Genomic DNA, 24,461 nt, shown 5'->3' on the forward strand with positions numbered 1-24,461 from the left:
TTTTTTCTGGCAACTGTGCTTCAGTGGCTGCGTCCAAAAAAACTGGGCAAACAATGCCTACAAGGTCAACGTATGGCAGTTGTTTAAAGAGAACAGTAGATTACTAGCCAGCAAAGCTACCTAAGCTAAAATGTCCCTCAAATCCCTGCAGACTTCTGTCCCTCCAATACAGAGCAGTATCAAGCAGATTACTAGCCAGCAAACTTACTATCATCTGTCCCTGAAATCACTAACAGCTCTCCCCCTACACTATCTCTTCCAAGCACACACAGGCAGATTTTTCAGATACATTTTTGCCCTTGATCCCCCTCTGGCATGCCACTGTCCAGGTCGTTGCACCCTTTAAACAACTTTAAAATCATTTTTCTGGCCAGAAATGTCTTTTCTAGATGTTAAAGTTCGCCTTCCCATTGAAGTCTATGGGGTTCGCGAACCGTTCGCGAACCGCTCGCATTTTTGCGCAAGTTCGCGAATATGTTCGCGAACTTTTTTTCCGACGTTCGCTACATCCCTACACTTGAATACATTTGCATCACAAACCCTGTTTATATGGTTCAACTTTATATAGTATATATATAGTATATAGCTCCTTTAAAGGTACCTGGGAGACAACCAGGTGTGAATGTGAATGCTAAAAATACACTGCTCCCTAATTTTTTTAATCTTGTACCATACTGAGCAAATTACTTTGTGGCCCAAGTGCCTGGAATGAACATGGACATCTAAATAACAGAAACTGTTTTCTCAGTTTCAGGAAGAAAAATCTGAAGATTTTCTCCTCTTTGGATCATTTTTTGAAGCAACATTGATTGACAGAAAGATTGGAGATAAGGGTATAAGCTTTGAGTGTTCTGTAGGTAAGAACTAGTCTGCATGTGTACCTATATAGATGGAGCAGGTTTTAAAGGTGACCATACCTACCCAGGTTTGGTCAGGCAGTTTGACCAATTTTGGTTATACTTTATGGGACCTCTGGAAGTGGGGGTAAGGTGTTTAACAGATCATCCTATTGGATTCTATTGGGTCTGTCCAACTGAGAAGGCTCAGTGGCCAGATGGACCAGAAGAAACACCACAATACTATTTGGCCATCTCTAGATATGCACAATATCTATCCATTTGTCCCTTGTACAATCCAAAAGCTGCCCGATGTATAGTGACTTTAATGGTGCGATATTGATTCCCAGGCCTGGATTTGTGGTGAGGCCACAAAGGCCTGGACAGCAATATTATAGGGGTGGCATGCTACATTCTAAGGAGCACTGGAGATGCATGCGCCTGTACTCCGAGTTTGCACTGGTGCTAGGATCCTGTGACCTTGGGGCACCCAAGGCTGAAATCCAGCACTGGTGATCCCAAAAGTGCAACAGTATAACTCACCCAAACCTACAGCTAGAGGGAGCGGATCAACCATATCAATAAAATTTGGATAGGTATTCCAAAAGCTCCAACACTGATGGTTTAATAAAGTAAAAAAAAAAAAAATTTATTGAGTATTACATGTTCATAAAAAAGCCTGACGCGTTTTGTGCTACAAGGCACTTAGTCATAGGCTATGACTGTAATGGTGCATCATATAGCGTGTTAGTTCTCTAGAGTTACATACAAAAATGATATCCACAGGTAATTATGGAAATGTTCTGGATGGGGTGACACATTCTGGAACAAAAAAGAAATCCCCAGAACATGAGGATGGAGAAGGTGCACCATTGCTTCACCAAGAGGAAGGAGAAGCTGCTCCAGAAGTCTCGTTATCATTTAAATCAGTGACAACACCAGAGAAACCCTTGATCACAGAAGGGAACAGGTAACTCAAAGCAGAATATACTGTATATATATATATTCATTTATATGCACTTGTGCCATCAAGATGATATTTTCATTCTCATGCGAAATGCAACTGTTGCACAAATATGTAACAGTAAATTAGTAAGTACAAGAGTCCTCTGCACTCAACCCATTATCAACATATTTAGGATATTGAGACATTTTGTGCCATAAGCTACCAAAAAATGCCTTACCCTTTAAACAAAACAGGGATTGTTTGTCCATATATTACAATATATTTAAGCTGGCCAACTACGTCAAAGTCATCCCATATCTGGCCAGTCCTACGCTTAATTTTCATCTGATTCATTAAGAATTCTATTGCTTCATTATACATTTTACACAGGGACTAAGTTTTACCTGCAACTTAACTTGCTGCTTTCAAAGTAAAACTCCCAAACTTGGCTGCCCTTTTATTAGACGCCAGTGGGATCACCTGACTATAGTTGGGAAGGGTGGGAGCTACAACATGGAGCTGGTCACTGCTCCTGTATAAACTATAACAAACAAGGGAAAGTTGTGCTCACCACTAATTTTTTAGTGAAAGTACTCATGGAGGCAGATTTACTAAAGGGCGAAGTGGCCCAATCCACAGGGAGATCGCCAATTTACTAACAGGCGTAGAGGACAATGCACTAGCTAATAGGGATGCACCGAATACAGGATTTGGCCTTTTTCAGTAGGATTTGGATTCGGCCGAATCCTTCTGCCTGGCCCACCGAATCCGAATCCTAATTTGCATATGCAAATTAGGGGTGGGGAGGGAAATTGAGTGTCTTTTTGTCAGAAATTAAGGAAGTAAATAATGTTTTCCACTTCCCACCCCTATTTTGCATATGCAAATTAGGGTTCGGGTGCGGTTCGGTATTCGGCCAAATCTTTCGCAAAGGATTCGGGGGTTCGGCCGAATCCAAAAAAGTGGATTCGGTGCATCCCTACTAGCTAATGAAGTTTCGGGCCCTTTCGTCAGGCGAACAATCGTTACTCCGATCGCGGATTTTCCATAACGTTACCCCTTTTGCCATCCTCCCCAATTTTATGTCAGTGACAACATATCCTATAGGCCAAACAGTTATAAAAATGATCAAAAACGCTGGTGTTTTATCATATTTTAAAGTGGTATTGTGTTATAACATGTTTTTCAACCATTTTAGGGGCATGCCACAACATTTTTTTAGGGTGGGCTCATGTCTAGGGCATAAGAGGATCTTTTTTGTCTTTATTTTACTTCTTGGACATGTGTAATAATAAGTGGCCACTTCAATCATTTGCACCAACATCTCTAATAAAGACGTATATATGACCTATATTCACCCGTCCTATTCAAATTGATCTAAGCATAAGATTACTAACAAAGTTTTCTAGGCAGAATGCTATGAAATTCTTACACTGGCGAATTTATGCTTGTGAAACTTTGCCAGGGTTCGGCCACAGAGACACAACTTCGCATTTTAGTGAATTAGCGTAGTGGTAACGAGTTTGCACCTGGTGAAGTGTAGCGAAGCCTACCAGGCAAAAATTCACCATTTAGTGAATTTGCCCCATAGTCTCACATGTAAATCTGTTGTTAGCCAATATTGTATCGCTTATATCTGTTTCTTTTTTCTTAAAGGAACTATCATTACTTGTCTTTCTATGAGAAAAAGCCTTGTATCTATGTAAAGAGCTCATGGGGAGACCAAACCTTCCGGCTGTATTCTTCCAACATACTGCAGAAAATGGCCGACCACTTGGTGAGTTTGGCACGTTCGGCACATTTAGCACGTTTCTTTATAGAATAAGTAAACCTTTAAAATAAGTGAATGTAAAATTGATGAGGGGGCTATTCTAAGAAATGTTGCAATGTACATTCATTATTTATTTTCTTTTTATTCCAAGATATTAAGGGATACATGTGCTGTTAATATGAATGAATTTTGTTACAACAGCGCCACCTGCTGGTCAGTTTCCCACCAGTCTGACCACCAAGTAGTCAAGGAAGTTGTCAGGAGAAAGAAAGAGACTGCTCTGATGTTCTTCTGCTTAGTAATAAAATTAGAAACCTTTCTCACCTTTCCTAAGGAGAAGAACATCAGAGCAGCCTCTTTCTTTCTCCTGACAACTTCCTTGACTACTTGGTGGTCAGACTGGTGGGAAACTGACCAGCAGGTGGCGCTGTTGGACTAATTTGCTGAACAAGATTAACATGCAAAAAAATCAATGCAATTCATAATTTTAATAAATAAAATACATTCTATATTCCACAACAGGAGCTCTTAAGGTTTTTGTTTATCTCAAAATTTTAACCTGCATAGGCAAGCACAGGATACACAGTAGATAACAGATAAGTACTACTATAGTTTATATAAACAAGCTGCTGGGTAGCCATGGGGGCAGCTATTCAAGCACAGGATACACAGTAGATAACAGATAAGTACTACTATAGTTTATATAAACAAGCTGCTGTGTAGCCATGGGGGCAGCCATTCAAGCACAGGATACACAGTAGATAACAGATAAGTACTAGTATAGTTTATATCAACAAACTGCTGTGTAGCCATGGGGCAGCCATTCAACCACAGGATACACAGTAGATAACAGATAAGTACTACTATAGTTTATATAAACAAGCTGCTGTGTAGCCATGGGGGCAGCCATTCAAGCACAGGATACACAGTAGATAACAGATAAGTACTAGTATAGTTTATATCAACAAACTGCTGTGTAGCCATGGGGCAGCCATTCAACCACAGGATACACAGTAGATAACAGATAAGTACTACTATAGTTTATATAAACAAGCTGCTGTGTAGCCATGGGGGCAGCCATTCAAGCTCTTCAGAACTTATCTGTTATCTACTGTGTATCCTGTGCTGTTTCTCCTTTTTTTCCAGCTTGAATGGCTGCCCTCTTCGCTACACAGCAGCTTGTTTATATAAACTATAGTAGAATTTCTGAAACAAACACACCAGTTTCACTTTTTGGTGTCACTGTTCCTTTAAGAAGTTTATTGTTCAGGCTAATGATCCATGTTCCTATATTTCAGGAGGATGGTTTGGAACAAGTAAAAGAACTTGTCAAGATCTCAGATTTAGCCCCCGAGGAGAAAATGCTTGATGTTCTAACAGAATTTATTAACCAGAGCAGGTATAAATATATATTTATCACATGATTATATTATTGATCTTTGCCAAATGGTATGGCCCATAGGACAACAAACGCAAAGATTTATCTTCATCTAAGACAAACACAAGCTTGAATATTTTAACAGTCAACTTTCAAACCTGGTTCTATAGAACCTCACTGATTTATTATTGTGCCCTTATCCAAAAGCCTTGGAGGCACATAATGGTTCTCCCACATTCATACAATAGGTGAGCTGAATAGCACCTTATATGCTAATGAAAATCATATTCCCATTACCTTCCACCCAAAAGCTTATATATGTATGAAAATAGGAGTAATAAGGATTTCCAGGTTGCATGATGCCAACACTGCAATGTACAGTCAGTGGTAGAAAAGACAGTTGGTGGAACACTTATCTTTGAGTTAAGGGAAATCCCAGGCATTTCCAAATCTAGGTGTAGGAACTTGAAGAAGTTCACCATAAATGAATATTTAGTAGGTTTGGGGAGGCTTAGCCTTTCCAAGCCTTAATGAAAATCTGCGTATGCTCATTGACCCCTATATACATTCCTGTGCTGTTTTATATTTGCAGGACATTTATCTCTGCAGTTGAAAAGAGAAGCAAAATGGCCAATACTACAGTGTTGGATAAGAAGAGAGCTACACTGTGTAGGCAGGAGCTGGTAAGTCTGATTCCAGGACAGAAAAGAGAATGGGGTTTTTTTCTGGGCCCAAAGTGATTCTCACATCAATACACAAAGCAATAAAATATATTTTTGGGACAAGGCTCAGCAGATGGGAGGAGACAAGCTCAACAATTAAATCAAAATTTCATCAGCCTCAGCTGTCATTTTGGAGAATAAACATCAAGCATTCAAGCTGGAGCTCCTCTGCTTTTATGTATATTTGGAGGCTACAATGATATAAAGCATTGGAGACCCCTTCTTGTCTTAATATACACAATTATACCATCTAAATACAATTACTGATCTCTAAGGCCTCACAAGATAGAGTCCTGTTCTAGGGTTGGGTACCTGAAAAATACCCACAAAATTGCCAGGTTTCAGGCTGAAAAGTCCAGATTCCCTGACCATACTGGTGGTCTGTGAGCAACTTGTCTGGGTACTTGGGTAAGATGTGGCCCTCTATAAATACATTTTATAAAATGGACAATCTTCTATATCTGCTTGATCTGATTCCTGGAGTAATGTCACTTCTGGTTCATAGTGACATGAATTTCGTGTTATGAGGCCTGAGCTTGGTTTGCTTTATGAGTTTGCTATTGGGTCCAATACCTGATGCAGGTTGGTGGGGTTGGGTTGGGTTGCAGTCACCTGACCAAACACCCATCAGCCTCTGCCACAAGAAGCCTTGTGATGTTGCCCTGCTTGTAGGTCTCCTAAAGACTAATTTGCTAATTATTTCTTATAAATAGGAAATAAATATGTATCTCCCCTCTGTTCCAGTTGGGTTATTTATACACAGATGGGGCAAACTGATTTGACTACACTGGGTGACACAGCACTGATCTCAATTGAAATTCTGAGTAACAGCCATAGCCATCTAAGGCACATTTCTATACAAGGTTTGCTCCATCTGTACTTCATTTGCCATGTAATTAATCTCAATAAAGCCAGTGCCAAGGCGACTGCCACGCCCTCTCATTGTGTAGCACGTGTAGCTGTGTATAATGAGTATACACTTCCAAACCGAGCCAGGGGGGATATAAAGATATTTCTTGATATATTGTAGATTTCCCTTTATGTCCTCTCTAACCCATTTGTACCGTTCCCAGGAGGCGATGTCAGCGAACGTCAAGGCAATTGTACAGAAAAAGAAGATGTCATTAAGCGATATGACACGAGAAATGCAGAGCTTGATAGATAACATTAAATTTCTGGTGGACGAGGTAGGTTTCAATGGCACAGCAGCTTTATTTCATCAAATATTTTATTATAGCAGGGGTAATAATATAATAATAATAATGATAATATTCAGGCATGAGGGACAGGATTTGCACATCCCTCCCCTGCATTTAAATCTTTAATCACTGTAAATGGAATTTGCAGGGATTTATCTTTAGCCAACAAAATAAAAGACTGTATGAAAGACTCATTTTCATTTAATAACTGCTCTCTGTAGTATTTTTTTAGTCTTTTACTCTGATAAAGGCAGAAATAATAAAGCTTGGCTGGTAAAATTTAATTTTTAAAATTAAGAAAACGGGTAATTTTGTGCCAAATGAATTCCTGGGAATCTGTCACAGATCATGTTTCATATCACGTGTTCAAGATTTTTGTACCAGCCATGAGTGTAGATTCCTGCTCCAAAACAACACTGGCCTGGTGTTTTAATGGCACATATGAAATAGATATAACCACATGGATAGCAGAAAGAGAGTAGAGAGTTTCAGATGGAAACCAGACAGATCAGTACTAAAAAAGAATTAGAGATAGCTGCAGGAATACCAGAAGCAGCCACATGGAAACCAGAATGAAAGCAGAGACAACCACGTGGAATCCAGAATGGAAGTAGCAATAACCATATGGGTACTAGAAAGAAAGTAGAAACAGTCACATGGGTGCCATATGGGAAAGCAATAACAGACACATTGATACCAGAAAGGAAATATGGAGCCAGATTGGTACCAGAAAGCAAATAGGAAAGCCCCATGGGTACCAAGAATGAACTTGAGATAGCTGAATGACTACCAGAAAGGAAGTAGACACATCCCCATGGATAACAGACAGGAAGCAGAGACAGACAAATGGGTACCAGAAAAGAAATAAACAGCCAGATGGGTACCAGACAGAACATGGGAACCAGAATGGAAGTAGAAATAACCATATGGTACCAGGAAGAGACAGTCACGTGGATACTAGAAAGAAAGTAGAAACAGACACATGGGTACCAGAATGGAAATAAAAGAGCCAGATGGGTGCCAGAAAGCAAATAGGAAACCCCCATGAGTACCAAGACAGAACTTGAGATACTGTAGCTGAATGACTACCAGAAAAGAAGTAGACACAGCCACATGGGTACCAGACAGGAAGCAGAGACAGACAAATGGGTACCAGAAAGGAAATAATGTGCCAGATGGGTACCAGAAAGAAAGTAGGGACAACCACATGGGTACCAGACAGGAAGCAGAGACAGACAAATGGGTACCAGAAAGGAAATAATGTGCCAGATGGGTACCAGAAAGGAAGTAGGGACAACCACATGGGTACCAGACAGGAAGCAGACACAGACAAATGGGTACCAGAAAGGAAATAAAGAGCCGGAGGGTACCAGACAGGATGTAGACACATCCACATGGGTACCAGACAGGAAGCAGAGAGAAATACACAGGTAGGAGAGGAAATAAAGAGCCAAATGGGTACCAAAAAGGAAGGAGACCCAGTGACATGGGTACTAGGAACACAGCACACATAGGCAGTAGCAGAAAGGAAGTAGGGACAACCACATTGGTACCAGGCAGGAAGCAGAGAGAAACTCATGGGTACCAGAGGATATAAAAAGCCAGATGGGTACCATAAAGTAAGTAGACAAAGAGACATGGGTACTAGGATCACAGAGTACATAGGCAGTAAAGAAAATTTCACTGTACATACATACATTTTATTTTGCAGCCACAGCACACAGTGCCTGATGTATTTATTTGGCTTCTGAGTAACAACAAGCGAGTTGCATACGCCCGTATCCCAGCACGAGATATTCTCTACTCCCCTGTGGCTGAAGAGAGGGGTCATCACTGTGGGAAAATTAAAACCCTTTTCTTCAAAGTGAGTACAACACACTGGGGAATCCTCTGGGCCTCGTCTGTCTCTGCTGGGCTCTCATCAATGAGATGCTTGTGTGCATTGCTTTTAACCTCTACTGTCATTTATAGAATCATTATCTGTCCATTTCTTTATGTCAGGAACTGTCCAAGCCACAGGTCTGGCCAACAGTACAAATAAATGAAGGCTTCTTTTCTAAGTTTCATTTGTGATTAAACCAACCAACTAGTAAAAAATACATATTATACAGTCTGATGGGGGGATGGTAGACATTGTAGTTTCAGAAAACCAGGACATTGGTGCACTGGGGCACATAATAGCATCCCAGCACACTTTTTTGATGACATCACAAAAAGTGCTTTTTGACAACAGCAGCTGCTAAATCACTCTCTGGGATCTACACATGCCAATACAGTGATGTGACAGTTGTCAAGGGAAGGACACCCTATGTAGGAGACTTCTGAATCCAGAGGAATCTGGCATAGAGTTCCCTAAACTGCAGCCGTTAAAGCCTATTTTTCTCCAAAAATGGTTTAAAAAAATAAAGTGAATTGCAGAAGTGCAGAGGGTAAAGGGAGGAATTTTTTGCATATCTATTTTCCTATTGGTTCCCAAAGGGCGAGGAGCTGCACCAGTCAATAATCTTTAGCTATTTTACTATGTTAAAAAAATCCCCTAGTTTTTGGGCAGGGATCCCTTTACATTACTCAGAGGTTACACCTTGATAATTGCAGCTTCCGGGAAAGCGCCCCCCTGGCTGGAACGTACAAGCCAAAGTAGATGTGTACTTGTGGTTGGGCTCCAGCAAATATTCCCATTCCATCTTTGAGAATCTACCCAGTGGCTATGAAGTGGAAACACCCACAGCTTCCTCAGGGCATCATGGCTCGCCACCACCTGGGAACTTGGTCTACAAAAGTAAGTGCATTGTCATTGTTTGGATAACAATTGTAAAATTTCCAGGGAAGCCCTCCCTCTTCTCAGCCTTCTTAGTTTATCGCAGTCCTGTCAAGAGCCATGAAATGGGCAAGACTTAGGGCTCTTCTCTGCCATCTGAAAACTGAATGTACATATGGATAATCTATAGTTACATAGTTAGATCAGGTTGAAAAAAGACCAAAGTTCTTCAAGTTCAACCCCTTCAAATGTAACCCAGCACCCATACATCAACACACTGACCTCTCCATACACTCACATAAATTATATATACCCATAACTATACTAACTATAGAGTTTAGTATCACAATAGCCTTTTATTTTCTGCTTTTCCAAGAAATCATCCAAGCCATTCTTAAAGGCATTAACAGAATCAGCATTACAACCAGGCCTGGATTCGTGGAAAGGCCACCTAGGCCCGGGCCTAGGGCGGCAGGATTTTAGGGGGGCGGCATGCTGCCCAACCACACCCACAATTGTTTAAAACACAGGGGATGCGCTGGAGATACAATAATTTTTTTAATTTCCCGTGCGCCAATCCCCATTGCTCCAGTCCAGATTATGAAAATTTGCACGAATAAAGGGGTGGGGACAGGGGCGACAAACGGCAGTGGGCCTAGGGGCGCCCACTATGTAAATCCGGCCCTGATTACAACATCACCCGGCAGTGCATTCCACAACCTCACTGTCCTGACTGTGAAGAACCCCCTACTCTGCTTCAAATGAAATTTTGTTAAATCATGTAAAGTGTAATCATGTCCCCTCGCAAGCGCCTTTTATCCAGAGAAAACAATCCCAAACTTGACAGTCTCCCCTCATAATTTAACTCTTCCCTCCCTCTAACCAGTTTAGTTGCACTTAGTCTCTGCACTCTCTCCAGCTCATTTATATCCCTCTTAAGGACTGGAGTCCAAAACTGCCCCCATACTCCAGATGAGGCCTCACCAGGGACCTATAAAGAGACAGAATTATGTTTTCATCCCTTGAGTTAATGCCCTTTTTTATGCAAGACAGAACTTTATTTGCTTTAGTAGCCACAGAATGACACTGCCTGGAATTAGTCAACTTGTTATCCACAAAAAAACCCATATCCCTTTTAGTTAAAGAAACTCCCAACACACTGCCAATTAGTGTTTAACTTGCATTTATATTAAAGACAATTATCATGATGCTTTATCTATATACTGCAAGTATTTTACACAACACCCAGAGAAGGTCTCATAAATAGGGATAATTTGCAACATTGCAGCTGATGAATGTTCTTTGGCATGGTACCAGTTGTGATTAGCCTTACCTCCTACTTGAAGACATGAAAACAAAACAAATATTTTGGGGTTTGGCTCCAGAACCTAGCAACCATAATATAGAAACATAAAATAAAGTGGTTTCCTGTGCTTATTCTTTCAAACTTATATCTCCAAAGAATCACACCTACATAGAAGCACTTATCTTGCAGTGGACGTCTCTCACAGAAGTCTCAAGAACCAGAGTTTAGTCCCAGTCCTTTGCTGACTTCATAAGGGCAAAAGCAAAGGGCACAAATTGTAATACACTGTTTCCCAGGTCTCCCAGAAGAAGTCATGTTCTGCAATAAGGTCAAATGGAAATGATCACATAGAAAGCTGAGTAGAAGGTGAAATAACTTCAGTGCCAATAGGTGCCCCCAGGCAAAGCCTTAGTTACGTGGCCTTCTGCTCCACACTTACTAGAAAGTTCACACTGTCCATAGGGACTAATTACTATGGCATGAAATGCAGGTTCCAGAAGGCTTACTCAAAAAACATAGAAATTAAGAGGAAATCAGCTGCAAGGTTCAGACACAATCATATGGGTAAAGATTAACACTGAGATAATACAGTAGCAGTTTTGTGCTACTGTATTTCATTGTGTAATACTTTACTTTCATTGTGAAAACTTACTGTTTTCCAGCCAGCACAACCCCCAAATATGATGGTCTCAGTTTCTTGTTTCTTGCCAACTTAAGGCATGGATCCAGCAAACGGTTCAAGGGTACAGCTAAGGCTCACAAAATGTGTTTATTGTTACTTTCTTGAATTCTCTAACCATCAATCCTCCTATATAATAAAGTTGAAGTGTCTCTGCGTCCAGTCCCTGTGTCCGTGGGATTGCGCTACTGCACATGTGCCCCACGGACCGGGGGATTGGGGGACACAGTAACGGGTGAAGAGAACTGGGGTGTAACAGGGGTCAGAAGAAGAGAACACAGTACAAGAGGGGGTAAAGGTATAAGGAGTTTTGGGGAGACACAGGGGGATATGAAGGAAACAGAAGGTTGAGGAGGGGGCGGGGCAGCTGATAGAGGCGCAGGGGAAAGACTAATACACCAGTGGGATAAGGAGAAGGTGTTTGGGGAGAGTCGCTGTAGTAACGTAGTAACAGGGTCCCGGGGTTAGTGAGGGGAGTAGGGGGTATAAGTGGGCAAAGGACAGGCTACTGAATGTATTTTAGAGGCGCAGTCGGTAACAGAAGAAATTAGAATTTACCTTTCCGAGCATTTTCTTGAGTTGAGCTTCTGAGACAGCCATGGTGCCGCCTGGCTCTCCCTCTGACTGTTTGGACTTTCCCGGAAGCTCCGCAGCTGTCACTCATTTCCTGCTTTGGCTCTGGCGTCATTTCCCTGGGTACAGCAGCCCGTTCTCATGGAAATTGTTAATATTCTCTCCTGTACCCCCTATATCCTATATAATCCTATCCTATCCTATATAATAAAGTTGAAGTGTCTCTGCGTCCAGTCCCTGTGTCCGTGGGATTGCGCTACTGTGCATGTGCCCCACGGACCGTCTCTGGCGAATTTTTTTTAGACTAGAACAATTCTGTTTTTATAAATGTTTGACTACATATGTTCTAGCGCCCGTTAATTTAACGGGCTTAATGTCTAGTAAGTATATAAGATCCCACTATGTCCTTACAGCACAACACATGTTCCAGCTACGAGCCCACATGTACCAGGCAAGAGGACTGATTGCTGCTGACACTTCTGGGCTTTCTGATCCATTTGCCAAGGTGACATTTGTCTCCCACTGCCAAACGACAAAGGTAAAAACAGATAAAAAGTATTTATTTAACCAGTAAAGCTTATGAACACAACTATAGTGGGTACTCCTTGGTAAGTTGACATAATCTTCTAAATATATACCTACTACTTACAGACTCCCCCTGAATTTGCAGGTCATATGACCAATACCAAGGTTCTCATTAAATTTCATCTGACCTGCTCACTGCTCTTCACACTCTGAGTCAGTTGGCAGCCTCTAAGTGATTTGTCATAGAGTGTTCTTCTGCACTTTTTTGGATCTGGAACAACTGATTCCCCTATCTCTGTAGAAACGAAGCTTTGTGCAACCTGGGCAAAGTTTAGTTGGAATGGGAAAAATACTTACTGAACTGCAAATATCTTCCCTCTTTTCTTGCAATTCTTTTGTAGATTATTTCACAGACACTTTCTCCAACATGGAACCAGATGCTGCTGTTTAACAACATTGTCATCCATGGAGAACTAAAAGACATAGCTGAGGACCCCCCAAATATTGTTATTGAGGTTTATGATGATGATGCACTGGTAAGAGGACATGTGGCGCTTTTATCTCAGTAGTCTTACTGTATATAGCTGGTGTTTAGGTTTAAAGAAGAACTAAAGATCAACAGAAACTAGGCTACAAACCTTACATTTTAGGCTTTTGTACCTGCACAAGGTTTACCCCAATGTGCAGTGCCACTGGCATTTAAAGCAAAGACTAACAAGAATTAATATTTGCTGTGGACAACTTTAAAGGAATGGCCCATTACTGATATCGGTCTGATGAGGCCCTGAGCTTTAGTTCTCCTATAAATTATCAACTCTTATCAGGCACAATATTTACAATGTAAAAGAATAAATATCTATGAAAAGTCTTCCAATTGGGGATTTGTCTCTAAGAGAATTCTTGTACCTGTATACTGAAAATGGAAACCAAAGTCAGTGTTTCATAGGAAAAGAGGCAGTTGAGACATTATAAAAGAGGACCTAAACTGAAATGGATCAGGTGGAATATGGAGTAGAAGTATGGAGAAGTCAGAAGAAGTCTGAAATCTATAGTCGAGCAGGGGAATTACTGTCTGAAGGCTTGAGGAACATTCCGTTTAGTCTGGAATTGGACAGAGAGCCTGCAAATGAAATCTAAAAATTAAAACATATTTTTAAAAAAGTTTAAAGAGTAGAGGCCAAAAGAGAGACGGAGGAAGATCTCTGACCCTACTGCTGTGAATATTAGGTAGAGATTAAGTCAATGTATTTTGCCAAAACCGGCCTCATGGGGGCAAGGGGTTCAGAGCCTGAGATCAGGATGCACCAGAGAAACACTGTACAAGCTGGGGAAATGGTAATAATGTGATCAGGAGTAGATCCACAGCTAAGCAGAGGTAAGTTGCACAGAGGGTATTGGCTATTATTGTACTGGGGTTTGGAATCCACTCAACAAAGAAACAGTAACAGATGTAGAAATATTTCCCCCCTGAAGTGTCCCCAAGAGTGTTCCATAACAAATCTATTGTGTATAGGTTGTGTATAGTAATAGTATATTGATTTTTGTTGATTTTGATTATGTATACACAGTATTTATGTATAACTAGAAATCACTGCAAATACCCCCCATTATACATACATCCCTTATGTAGAAAAACCTAGGTCACGAGCATTGCTCATAGAGGAATCCATATCTGTATCTCACAATAATTTCTGCTATTGATCTTTCTCCTTTCATGCAGAGCAAATCTGAGTACATTGGTTCTACTGTGGCCTCCCCAACAATGATCTTGGCAAACCAGACCTACTCTCCAGCCAAACTGACTTATCATCCTTTGTTCTGTGGCAATCTCTCAGGAGGGGAACTTCTGGCAGCCTTTGAGTTGCTACAGGCAAGTACTATGCCCCCTTCTAAAAATGTATGTATTGTCTGTCGACCACCCCGTATTGTTGAGGGTTGCCTATCTTTACATGTTCAGCCAAGATTTCATGTTTTCACAGAAATCCAAAATAATAAACCAGCATTTACTGCCAAACTCTAATCTGAATGGCTTTTAGGATATTACTGCCATAGAAACAGGTCTGACATGACACTCCAAATTAGATAGCTGACAGTTGCCTTGACTTGTAGCATCCCGCACCTGCATAAAGGGAATAAAAATTCTTCCTGTTGTATTTCAAAACCAGAGGGGTGGATAAAACAGGGCTATAAAGTACAAACCCTTAATGTATTTCTCCTTTCAGGTCCCTGACTCAGGAGTTCAGAGTCTTCCACCAATTGAAACTCCCGATGCAGCTCAGCTCTATCCAGTCCCAGCAAATATCCGCCCGGTGCTGAGTAAATACAGAGTGGAGGTAAGTTATACATCAATATATTTGCAAACTGTATTGTACAAGAATATGGTGACACATTTTCATTTGCCTACTACCCTCTTTTAGGTTATGTAAGTGTCATTTTGCACTAAAATGTGTGTGCACTCAGTACACGGGGTACCTATGTCACTGACATAATATTATGTTATCTCTAGCTACAGAGTGAGGGCAAACATAGGGGGCTGTTCCTGCTGAATTGTGCTTAGTACAGGGGAATGCTTGTGATGAAATAGTAATATGGTATCTCTCTGTACAGACTATGAGAAGCCTGGCCGTTAATGCTATAAGCTATGATTAAAGGAATTCTGTCACGGCAAACATGTTTTTTTTCCAAAACGCATCAGTTAATAGTGCTGAAATCCATTTCTCAAAAGAGCAAACAGATTTTTTTATATTTAATTTTAAAATCTGACATGGGGCTAAACATATTGTCAGTTTCCCAGCTGCCCCCAGTCATGTGACTTGTGCTCTGATAAACTTCACTCTTTACTGCTGTACTGCAAGTTAGAGTGAAATCGCCCCTTCCCACCTGCGGAAGTGGGCATGCGCCATAACAGAGGGGGAGGGCAACGAAGGGGCAGGTGCCTCTTTTGCCTAGCCCTAGTTGCGGCCCTGCACATGACCAGACAAAATGCAGTGCTGGGCCACACTGGGCAGGCGCCCTAGGCAGGCCCGGCAGTCACGGCGCCTGTTTAGCGTGCGTATGCGTGAATTTGCGCTCGCGTGCACGCATTAGTGCCCATCAATTCACGCGCATGCGCAGAATCGCAAAAAACGAGAAAAAATGCAGAGTCAGGCAGAGAAGGGAACCGGACTTGGGGTAGGCGACAGAGGAGGTATGTGCCGGCACGTGCCTACTCTGCCTACCCCTAGTTCCGGCCCTGGCAAAATGACCTTAGATAGTGCCTACACACCAATATTACAACTAAAAAAAAAATACACTGGTTGGGTTAGGAATTAAATTGTACATGATAAAGTCAGGGCCGGATTTACATAGTTGGTGCCCCTAGGCCCACTGCCATTCATCGCTCCTGTCCACTTCCCTTTATTAGCGCAAATTTTCATCATCTGGACCAGAGCAATGGGGATTGGTGCATGGGAAATTTAAAAAATGATTGTATCTCCAGTGCATCCCCAGTGTTTTTGAACCAATATGGGTGTGGTTGGACAGCATGGCACCCCATAAAATCATGCCCCCCTAGGCCCGGGCCTAGGTGGCCTTTCCACAAATCCGGGGAGTTAAGGAGTTCATGTAGACCATCAGATCCCAAGTTGTGTATTGTTAGGCCATGCTCCTACTCTTGTATTTAATTGTAAAGTGCCTTATATATCTAACCTGTAACAAACCTAGCCAATATCTGTACTGGCATGCACCTCATTGAAAAAGGTTTCATTATAAAATGGTGAGGAGTAAGTGCTATGTATCCAGTTTTTATGATGTTTTTGCCTTCCCCCAGGTTCTCTTCTGGGGAGTGCGGGAGCTAAAGAAAGTCCAGCTTCTCTCTGTGGATCGGCCTCAGGTGCTGATAGAATGTGCCGGGAAGGGCGTGAAATCCTGCGTTATACAGAGCTACAAAAGCAACCCCAACTTCAATGTGATTGGAGATTGGTTTGAAGTGGTGAGTGTTACTTTTATTTGAATATTTAATATACATGTATGGGATCCGTTATTTGGAAACCCATGATCAAGAAAGCTCCGAATTACAGGAAAGCCATCTGTCATAGACTCCATTTCAAATGAATAATTAAAATCTTTAAAAGTGATTTCCTTTTTTCTCTGCAATGATAAAATAGTACCTTTTACTCATAATTATATATAAATATATATATAATTAATCCTTATTAGGGGCAAAATAATCCTGTTGGGTTAAATGAATGTTTAAATTATTTTTTTTAGTAGGCCTGCTGTCGTTCGTCGCCGCCGCCCCCTCCCTTTTGTTCGCACTAATTTTCATCATCGGGACTGGAGCAATTGGGATTGGCGCACAGGAAATTTAAAAAATGATTGTATCTCGTGTGTATCCCCAGTATTTCTGGACCAATGTGGGTGTGGTTGGGCAGCGTGCCACTCCCTAAAATCCTGCCGCCCTAGGCACGGGCCTTGGTGGCCTTTCCACAAATCCAGGCCTGGATATAATTAATCCTTATTGGAGGCAAACCCAGCCTATTGAGTTTATTTAATGCTTATAAGTAGACTTAAGGTATGAAGATCCAAATTACAGAAAGATCCATTATCCGGAAACACCCCCAGGTTCTGAGCATTCTGAATAACAGGTTCCATACCTGTATGTACTGTATATATACATTAATTATATACGATTAATTATATCTAAGTTGGGATCAAGTACAAGTTACTGTTTTATTATTACAGAGAAAAAAAGGAAATCATTTTTTTTAAAAATGGATAGCCTTTCCTTAAAGGGGAACTGTCACCTAGACATAAAAAGCTGTATAATATAAGTCCTTTTCATATTAAACATGAAATCCAAATTTATTCAAAGCATTCATAGTTGTTATAAACTCATTTAAAAATCTCAACTGTTAATCAAATATTGCTTGCCCCTCTATGCCTTAGGCATAGGGGCGGGACAGGCAATTACTTTCACTTTCCATTCAGCACTTCCTAGGTGTCACTGCTCTCCCCACATTCCCCCGTTCTCTTCACCATTTAATTGTGTAGCCAGGACATGGGGATGGACATCAGGTCCCCCATTCTGGTGCACAAACAAGATTCTGAGATGATACAAGTCTTGTCTTAATAACAGTGTCCACAAAATGGCTGCTGCCTGCTTAATATAATTATGAATTGCCAGACTGATGGAAACAAGATTCAAATAATTTATATAGTGTAATTAAAGTTCATTTTGCTTGACTAAAGTGATAAAACAGGATTTGGAATAATTTTTTTTGGGTGGCGGGTCCCCTTTAATTTGAAGCTTTTTGGATAAAGGAATTCCGAATAACAGATACCTGTATTAGAGTTCAACTGCTGTTACTATTATTTTATGATCAGTTTTGGAGGTGGGTGAGGCAGGTGGGAACTTCACTGATTGGAGAATTGCCCCTTCTTACAACAGCTACAGCCATTTGGCATCTCCATAGAGCACAATGCAGATGAAACAAGAAGCAGCTGACGACCCTTTGTCCTCTCTCAAATTCTTATTCCTCCAAAAAAGAACCGCTTGGTTACTTGCATGATGAGACATATTTATTTGCTATGTGTGTGTTTTTCGCCAGGAACTGCCTGAAAATGAAGTCTTGCATCCTCCTCTGAGTATTTGCGTAGTTGACTGGCGAGCTTTTGGGCGCAGCACTCTTGTCGGAACGCACATGATCAATTGCCTGAAGCAGTTCTTGTACAAACCTCAGCAGGACCAGACAAGTGCAATAGCCGGACCTGTAGTGCAGAGCCCACCTGTTGAAAGTGGTTAGTAAAAGTATCAATATTGTCACCACTTTTTCAGCTTGGTGGGTAATAATGGCGCTTTCTGCCCCTCTGGGAAAGACTAGGATTGATTGATAAAATAGGGGAACATTCTAGGCCTGTCATATTTTTTCAGTGGTGATACAATGTGAAAAGAAAGGTATTATATTTAACCAAAAAACTTACATAGGAACCTATTTCTACCCAAGACCCAAGGACCAAGTCTAGAGTCTAGAGACACCCTGATTAACGTTGACCTTGTCCAGGGTCCAATTGGCCTGCTAGAGAACCAGAGCATCTCCCAGTGGGGTGTAACTCAAGGACATGTCCCATTAGCTTTCTTTATCATTTTCTTTCTTTTTTACACCATAGGTCTATATGACACTTGTAACATTTAACACTAGCTACTTCTGTTTGTTATGAGAGTGGTCCTAGTTGTCAGTTTCTCTGGTGGGTGCTTGGAGACTCAGTAAGACACTGCTTGTGACTGGAGGATAAAGTTTGGTAGTCTAGACTGGGAATGTCAGGTTCATGGGTGGAAAGTTATTGAAAACCATACAGCATGAGTTTGGTCATCTTGTCCTAGAGCAGGGGTCCCCAGCCTTTTTTGCCCATGAGTCAAATCCAAATGTAAAAAGAGTTGGGGAGCAACATAAGCATGAAAAAATGTTCCTGGGGATGCCAAATAAGCACTGTGATTGGCTATTTGGTAACCCCTATGTGGAGGCTCTGTTTGGCAGTACATCTGGCTTTTATACAACCAAAACTTCCCTCCAAGCCTGGAATTCAAAAATAAGCAGCTGCTTTGAGGCCACTTAGAGCAACATCCAAGGGGTTGGTGAGCAACATGTTGCTTGAGGATCACTGGTTGGGGATCACTGTTCTAGAGTGTCCACTCTGGATAACTTACTGACCTCCAGAAACCGATGCAATTCTGGTTAAAAAAATAAGTAGAACAACATCATTTTGGCAGCCATGGTTATTATTCCAGATTTTTCCACATTATTACTAATATAAAATAGTTCACCAACACAAGATATCTCATGGAGTAAAGGAAAAGGAGTATATTTCAGCACTATAACTGAGCCAACACCAAACATACCACTACATCCACCTTCTTAAATTAAATTAGAAATATGTAATCAGGTTTATGTCTGACGGGCCTTAAATTATCTCAACATAATAAAATTGCCAGCCTTGTTCCTTTTCTGTCAAAAACAATTTTCCTGCTTAAAGGAGACCCGCTGGTTTTTAGCTTTTTTGCTATTACCGATGTATTTGCACTACCCTTTATCCAACCCAAATAAATACTTAATTCCACCTTTTACTTTATCATATGATTACCATGACTTATAATGATGTCTGTCCTTTCTTATGATTTCAGCTGGACCCCAGTATGATTCTCCTGATCCCGGGGAACAAGATCATATCTATGTTGATATTGATCCATCGCTACGGAAGGAGGTTCCACAAAGCCGCCCTCATTCTCCTGTGCTGTCACCTACTGCAACTTTAGCTCCATCTCTGACTCCATCAACTAGTCCGGCTCTGGATTCTGCTGTGTCTAAAGACAAACGTAAAGACAAAGCCACAAAAGCAGAGATGTCCCCTCTAAAGAAAGATACCACCCAGCAGGCAAGCCTTTTTAATAGTTAAATATTAGCTTTTGGAAAAATGTTAGTATTGGATAACTTGGTGTTTATGTACATGCACTATTGGGTGCAACTGAAAGCCAATGCAAAAACATATTAGCACAGGGATATTGACACTACTTCCATTCTCCCTACTGCATGTGCTCAGTTTATTTTCTAGTGGTATATGTGTGTATCTAGAGCAGTGATCCCCAACCAGTGGCATATGAACAACATGTTGCTCACCAACCCCTTGGATAATGCTCCTAATGGTCTCAAATTATTTTTGAATTCCAGGCTTGGAGGCAAGTTTTGGTTGTATAAAAACCAGACGTACTGCCAAACAGAACCTCCTGTAGGCTGCCAGTCCACATATATGCTGCCAATAGTCAATCAGAGTTCTAATTTGGTACCCCCAGGGACTTTATTTATGCTTGTGTTGCTCCTCAACTCCTTTTACACTTGAGTATGGCTCATGGGTAAAAAAAGTTGCGGACCCCGGATCTAGAGGCTTTGAGGCCACTGGGGGCAACATCTAAGGGGTTGGAGAGCATGAACTTCTGCTTGGGGAATCACTGCAATATGGAATAACACAGGTTTGACAGAGAGCAGAATAAGAACATAAAATAAGCTCTTTATTGCACCGCAGGCTTTGGTCAGAGGGTCATTGAGGAAGTCAACCAAAAAGAAGAAGAGAACAATAGCAGATGAATCAGCAGAAAATGTCATTGACTGGTGGTCAAAATACTACGCATCTGTGGAGAAGCTGCAGAAGGTAATTCTTCCCTGATCTTTCCATGTGGGAAGGGAGTTTAGGAGGTTCCTGCTGGACAAGTAGAAATGCACTTTAGCCTAAGGCAGTGGTGAAAACTTGTTTAGATTGAGTCTTATGGGCACTAAGGGCAAAACACATTGACTTCCTGGTTTGGGGCATTAAAGGGATTGTTTCTCCTTCCAAACACTTTTTCGGATTGAGTTATTTTCAGATTGTTGGGTGGCGGGCGGGTGCAGGACGGGGAAATCCCGCCCCGTACATCACTACTGCAGATTTTATTATTTGTGCGAGGAACGCTCGTTCCTTTCAGTCTAATGATCTGCTACTAACCATTCAGATTCAAATAAGTAGAAAAAATAAATCAGACGATATTCTGGCCATGAATTGACAAGCAGCAATCGAACAAAAGTCATGCCTGACAAATAATAGTGACAGTCACCAGAGTCGGACTGGACCATTGGGGGCCCACCGAGTTCCAAAATTCCGAGCCCTTCTGCATGCGCCAACCTTGAGTGCGAGCATGCTTGAACACCGGAATATTGTTTTTTTTGGGGGGGGGGGCAGCCGATCAGGGATCCCAGCGAGGGGCCCATGAGGTCCGGGCCAACCAGGTTTTTTCCCAGTGTCCCTTCGGCACAGTCGGCACAGTCCAATCCTTACAGTCACCCATTGATATTGTCAGATAGGCAATACATGCAGAGATCCTTTAAATACTAAAAATTGTCGAGACACTCCACACAAGGTCCAAATATCGTACGAATCTTCATTTCGCATGACTGTATCTTTGCTTCTATGGCCAGCTTTACATATGTACTGAATTAGAATGAGACTAGAGCTGCTTTCCTTAGCAAAGTACAATGGGTTATTCCTTAATAGTCTTGGTTATGTCTGTGTGTTTATGTGATTGCAGTTTCCCTTTAAAATGCCTTTACTTTCATTTTGTATGGTTTTTTGTCCCACATCATAAATATGCAATATCTGCTTTGTTTGAATGTCAGTCTTAAATACTCCTTTAATTTTGTCTCTCGAAGGCAAAAGCCGCTGCAGCCGCCGCCGACACAACGGATTCGTGTAAGTCTCTAAATTGCCTGGTAACCTTTCAATTATACCGCTAAAGAATGCAAAGGAAAGCTATTGTACTGCTAGGGGACCTGTTATCCAGAATGCTTGTGACCTGGGTTTCTCTGGTTGACAGATCTTTCCAGAATTTGGATCTTCATACCTTTAGTCTGTTAGAAAATAATTTAAACATTAAATAAACCCAATAGGCTGGTTTTGCTTCAAGTAAGAATCAATTGTATCTTAGTTGGGATTAAGTACAAGCTACTGTTTTATTATTACAGAGAAAAAGGAAATTATTTTTAAAAATTTGGATAACATGGAGTCTATGGGAGATAGCATTCTCTCTATTTTTCTGGATAATGGGTTCCCGGATAATAAATTCCCTACCTGTACTAAGCATGAGATGCACAAGTGGATGGCATAAAATGCTTCTCAAGGTGTCCCGCTTATTGCTGGTTTGCACCTAAATACTTAATATTCATCGTATGGGTTTCCTTTAAAGGCAGTCTACACCCTCCGAACAAATAAATGTAAATTTAGATTATACATCTTAACATAAACTTTTTTTTTATATTGCTAGCTGGTAAGACCCCGGGGGAAGTCAGTTTAACAATTGTAGAGCCAGAAAAAAAGAAGAAAGATGGGAAAAAAGGAATGGAATTGGCCAAAAAGAAACCAAAAGATGAAGTTCCCAAGCTTGCCACCCTGCAGGTACAGCTATAGTACTTTATTGTGTCAAGTTCACTATGCTATGTGCTATGATTTATGAACCACATACATATACTACACTCTCTCTCTCTCTCTCTCTCTCTCTCTCCCTCTCTCTATCTTGACTTACACTATTACATCGTTGCACATAATTTAAGGCCCATGAGTGCTTTGTGTCCTATAAATATATATACTGTATATATTAGTTTTAAAGATCAAATCAATCCACAACTCCCCATTGCACTGGGTCACTGTACCACGCTACCATTTCAGATATATGACAACGAACTGGAAAGTGAGTATAGGAATTTTGAAGACTGGGTCAGAACGTTTGAACTTCTGAGAGGGAAATCTACAGACGATGATCACAGTATCCATGATGATAGGATCATTGGCAAATTCAAGGTAACCACAAAAGATAATTGACTTTGATGTAAAAATACATATTTAATACTCATCTCCCAAAGGATTAGGCAACAACTCAATCTCTAGGAAAAAGTTATCAGTAAAGGTACTGACTACTGCAGCTCCCCTGTACCACTAAAAGCCAAAGGGCCTCTTGCCTTGCTATGAGTGATGGGCGAACTTGTCATAATGGGCGCCGGCTTCTACATTGGCGCTGGCGCCGAAACCGTTGCATCTAAACCGTGACACCGGCGAATTTTCACGGCAAATTCGCAAAATTATTTGCCTGCGGCAAAACGGGCAAATTCGCCGAATAAAATTCATACTTGTTATGAAAAACTATGATGCTTCATGTAGTACAAGGTTTACTGGGCTGGCTGATGTACTGCAGGGGTCACTGGGATGCTGTTATTTATTGCAGGGGTCACTAAGAGGGGCTGATGCACTGCAGGGGTCACTGGGATGCTGTTATTTATTGCAGGGGTCACTAAGAGGGGCCGATGTACTGCAGGGGTCACTGGGATGTTATTTATTGCAGGGGTCACTAAGAGGGGCTGATGCACTGCAGGGGTCACTGGGATGTTATTTATTGCAGGGGTTACTAGGAGGGGCTGATGTACTGCAGGGGTCACTGGGATGTTGTTATTTATTGCAGGGGTCACTAAGAGGGGCCGATGTACTGCAGGGGTCACTGGGATGTTATTTATTGCAGGGGTCACTAAGAGGGGCTGATGCACTGCAGGGGTCACTGGGATGTTATTTATTGCAGGGGTTACTAGGAGGGGCTGATGTACTGCAGGGGTCACTGGGATGTTGTTATTTATTGCAGGGGTCACTAAGAGGGGCCGATGTACTGCAGGGGTCACTGGGATGTTATTTATTGCAGGGGTTAATAGGAGGGGCTGATGTACTGCAGGGGTCACTGGGATGTTATTTATTGCAGGGGTCACTAAGAGGGGCTGATGTACTGCAGGGGGTCGCTGAGATGCTGTTATATATGGCAGGGGCCACTAGGAGGGTCTGATGAGGGAGGCTGAGATGCAGTGAAAGGTTACAGCACAGTACAGAGTGTACTGGGTCCTTTACTGAACAGCATAAACTGATATTCTACAAAAATGAGTATGTTCTTCTAACAAAAAGCACTTATTCTCTCTTTGGCTTTGAAACATCACACCTAGAATAAATACCATAACCTTTCTGTGGGAAAAAAAAATTAACAACAATTCTCCAATTGGTATATAAAACGAATACCCTGATAAATTTCGACAAACTGGTTACTAGGGTTCAAATTACCCTAGCAACCATGCATTGATTTGACAATGCATGGAGAGACTGGAATATGAATAGGAGAGGCCTGAATAGCAATAACAATAGGGATGTAGCGAACGTCGGAAAAAAAGTTCGCGAACATA

General features: G+C 41.4%; 1 protein-coding gene across 2 annotated transcripts in view; it reads left to right on the plus strand.

The window, feature by feature from the left end:
• Window positions 1–24,461, plus strand: part of fer1l6.S (fer-1-like family member 6 S homeolog) — an 87,991-nt gene that overhangs the window by 33,582 nt on the left and 29,948 nt on the right. For both annotated transcript variants that reach the window (XM_041568004.1, XM_041568005.1), the window contains exons 12-30: window positions 749–857; window positions 1,623–1,806; window positions 3,439–3,559; window positions 4,852–4,952; window positions 5,524–5,614; window positions 6,727–6,840; window positions 8,564–8,716; window positions 9,448–9,631; window positions 12,582–12,706; window positions 13,095–13,229; window positions 14,414–14,563; window positions 14,916–15,026; window positions 16,502–16,663; window positions 18,282–18,471; window positions 19,853–20,103; window positions 20,749–20,874; window positions 21,906–21,945; window positions 22,517–22,647; window positions 22,918–23,049. In XM_041568004.1, the coding sequence (XP_041423938.1) occupies window positions 749–857; window positions 1,623–1,806; window positions 3,439–3,559; window positions 4,852–4,952; window positions 5,524–5,614; window positions 6,727–6,840; window positions 8,564–8,716; window positions 9,448–9,631; window positions 12,582–12,706; window positions 13,095–13,229; window positions 14,414–14,563; window positions 14,916–15,026; window positions 16,502–16,663; window positions 18,282–18,471; window positions 19,853–20,103; window positions 20,749–20,874; window positions 21,906–21,945; window positions 22,517–22,647; window positions 22,918–23,049 (2,610 nt within the window). The remainder of the gene's footprint in view (window positions 1–748; window positions 858–1,622; window positions 1,807–3,438; window positions 3,560–4,851; window positions 4,953–5,523; window positions 5,615–6,726; window positions 6,841–8,563; window positions 8,717–9,447; window positions 9,632–12,581; window positions 12,707–13,094; window positions 13,230–14,413; window positions 14,564–14,915; window positions 15,027–16,501; window positions 16,664–18,281; window positions 18,472–19,852; window positions 20,104–20,748; window positions 20,875–21,905; window positions 21,946–22,516; window positions 22,648–22,917; window positions 23,050–24,461) is intronic.

Source organism: Xenopus laevis, chromosome 6S (genome assembly GCF_017654675.1).
Source record: "Xenopus laevis strain J_2021 chromosome 6S, Xenopus_laevis_v10.1, whole genome shotgun sequence".
NCBI classification, from domain to species: domain Eukaryota; kingdom Metazoa; phylum Chordata; class Amphibia; order Anura; family Pipidae; genus Xenopus; species Xenopus laevis.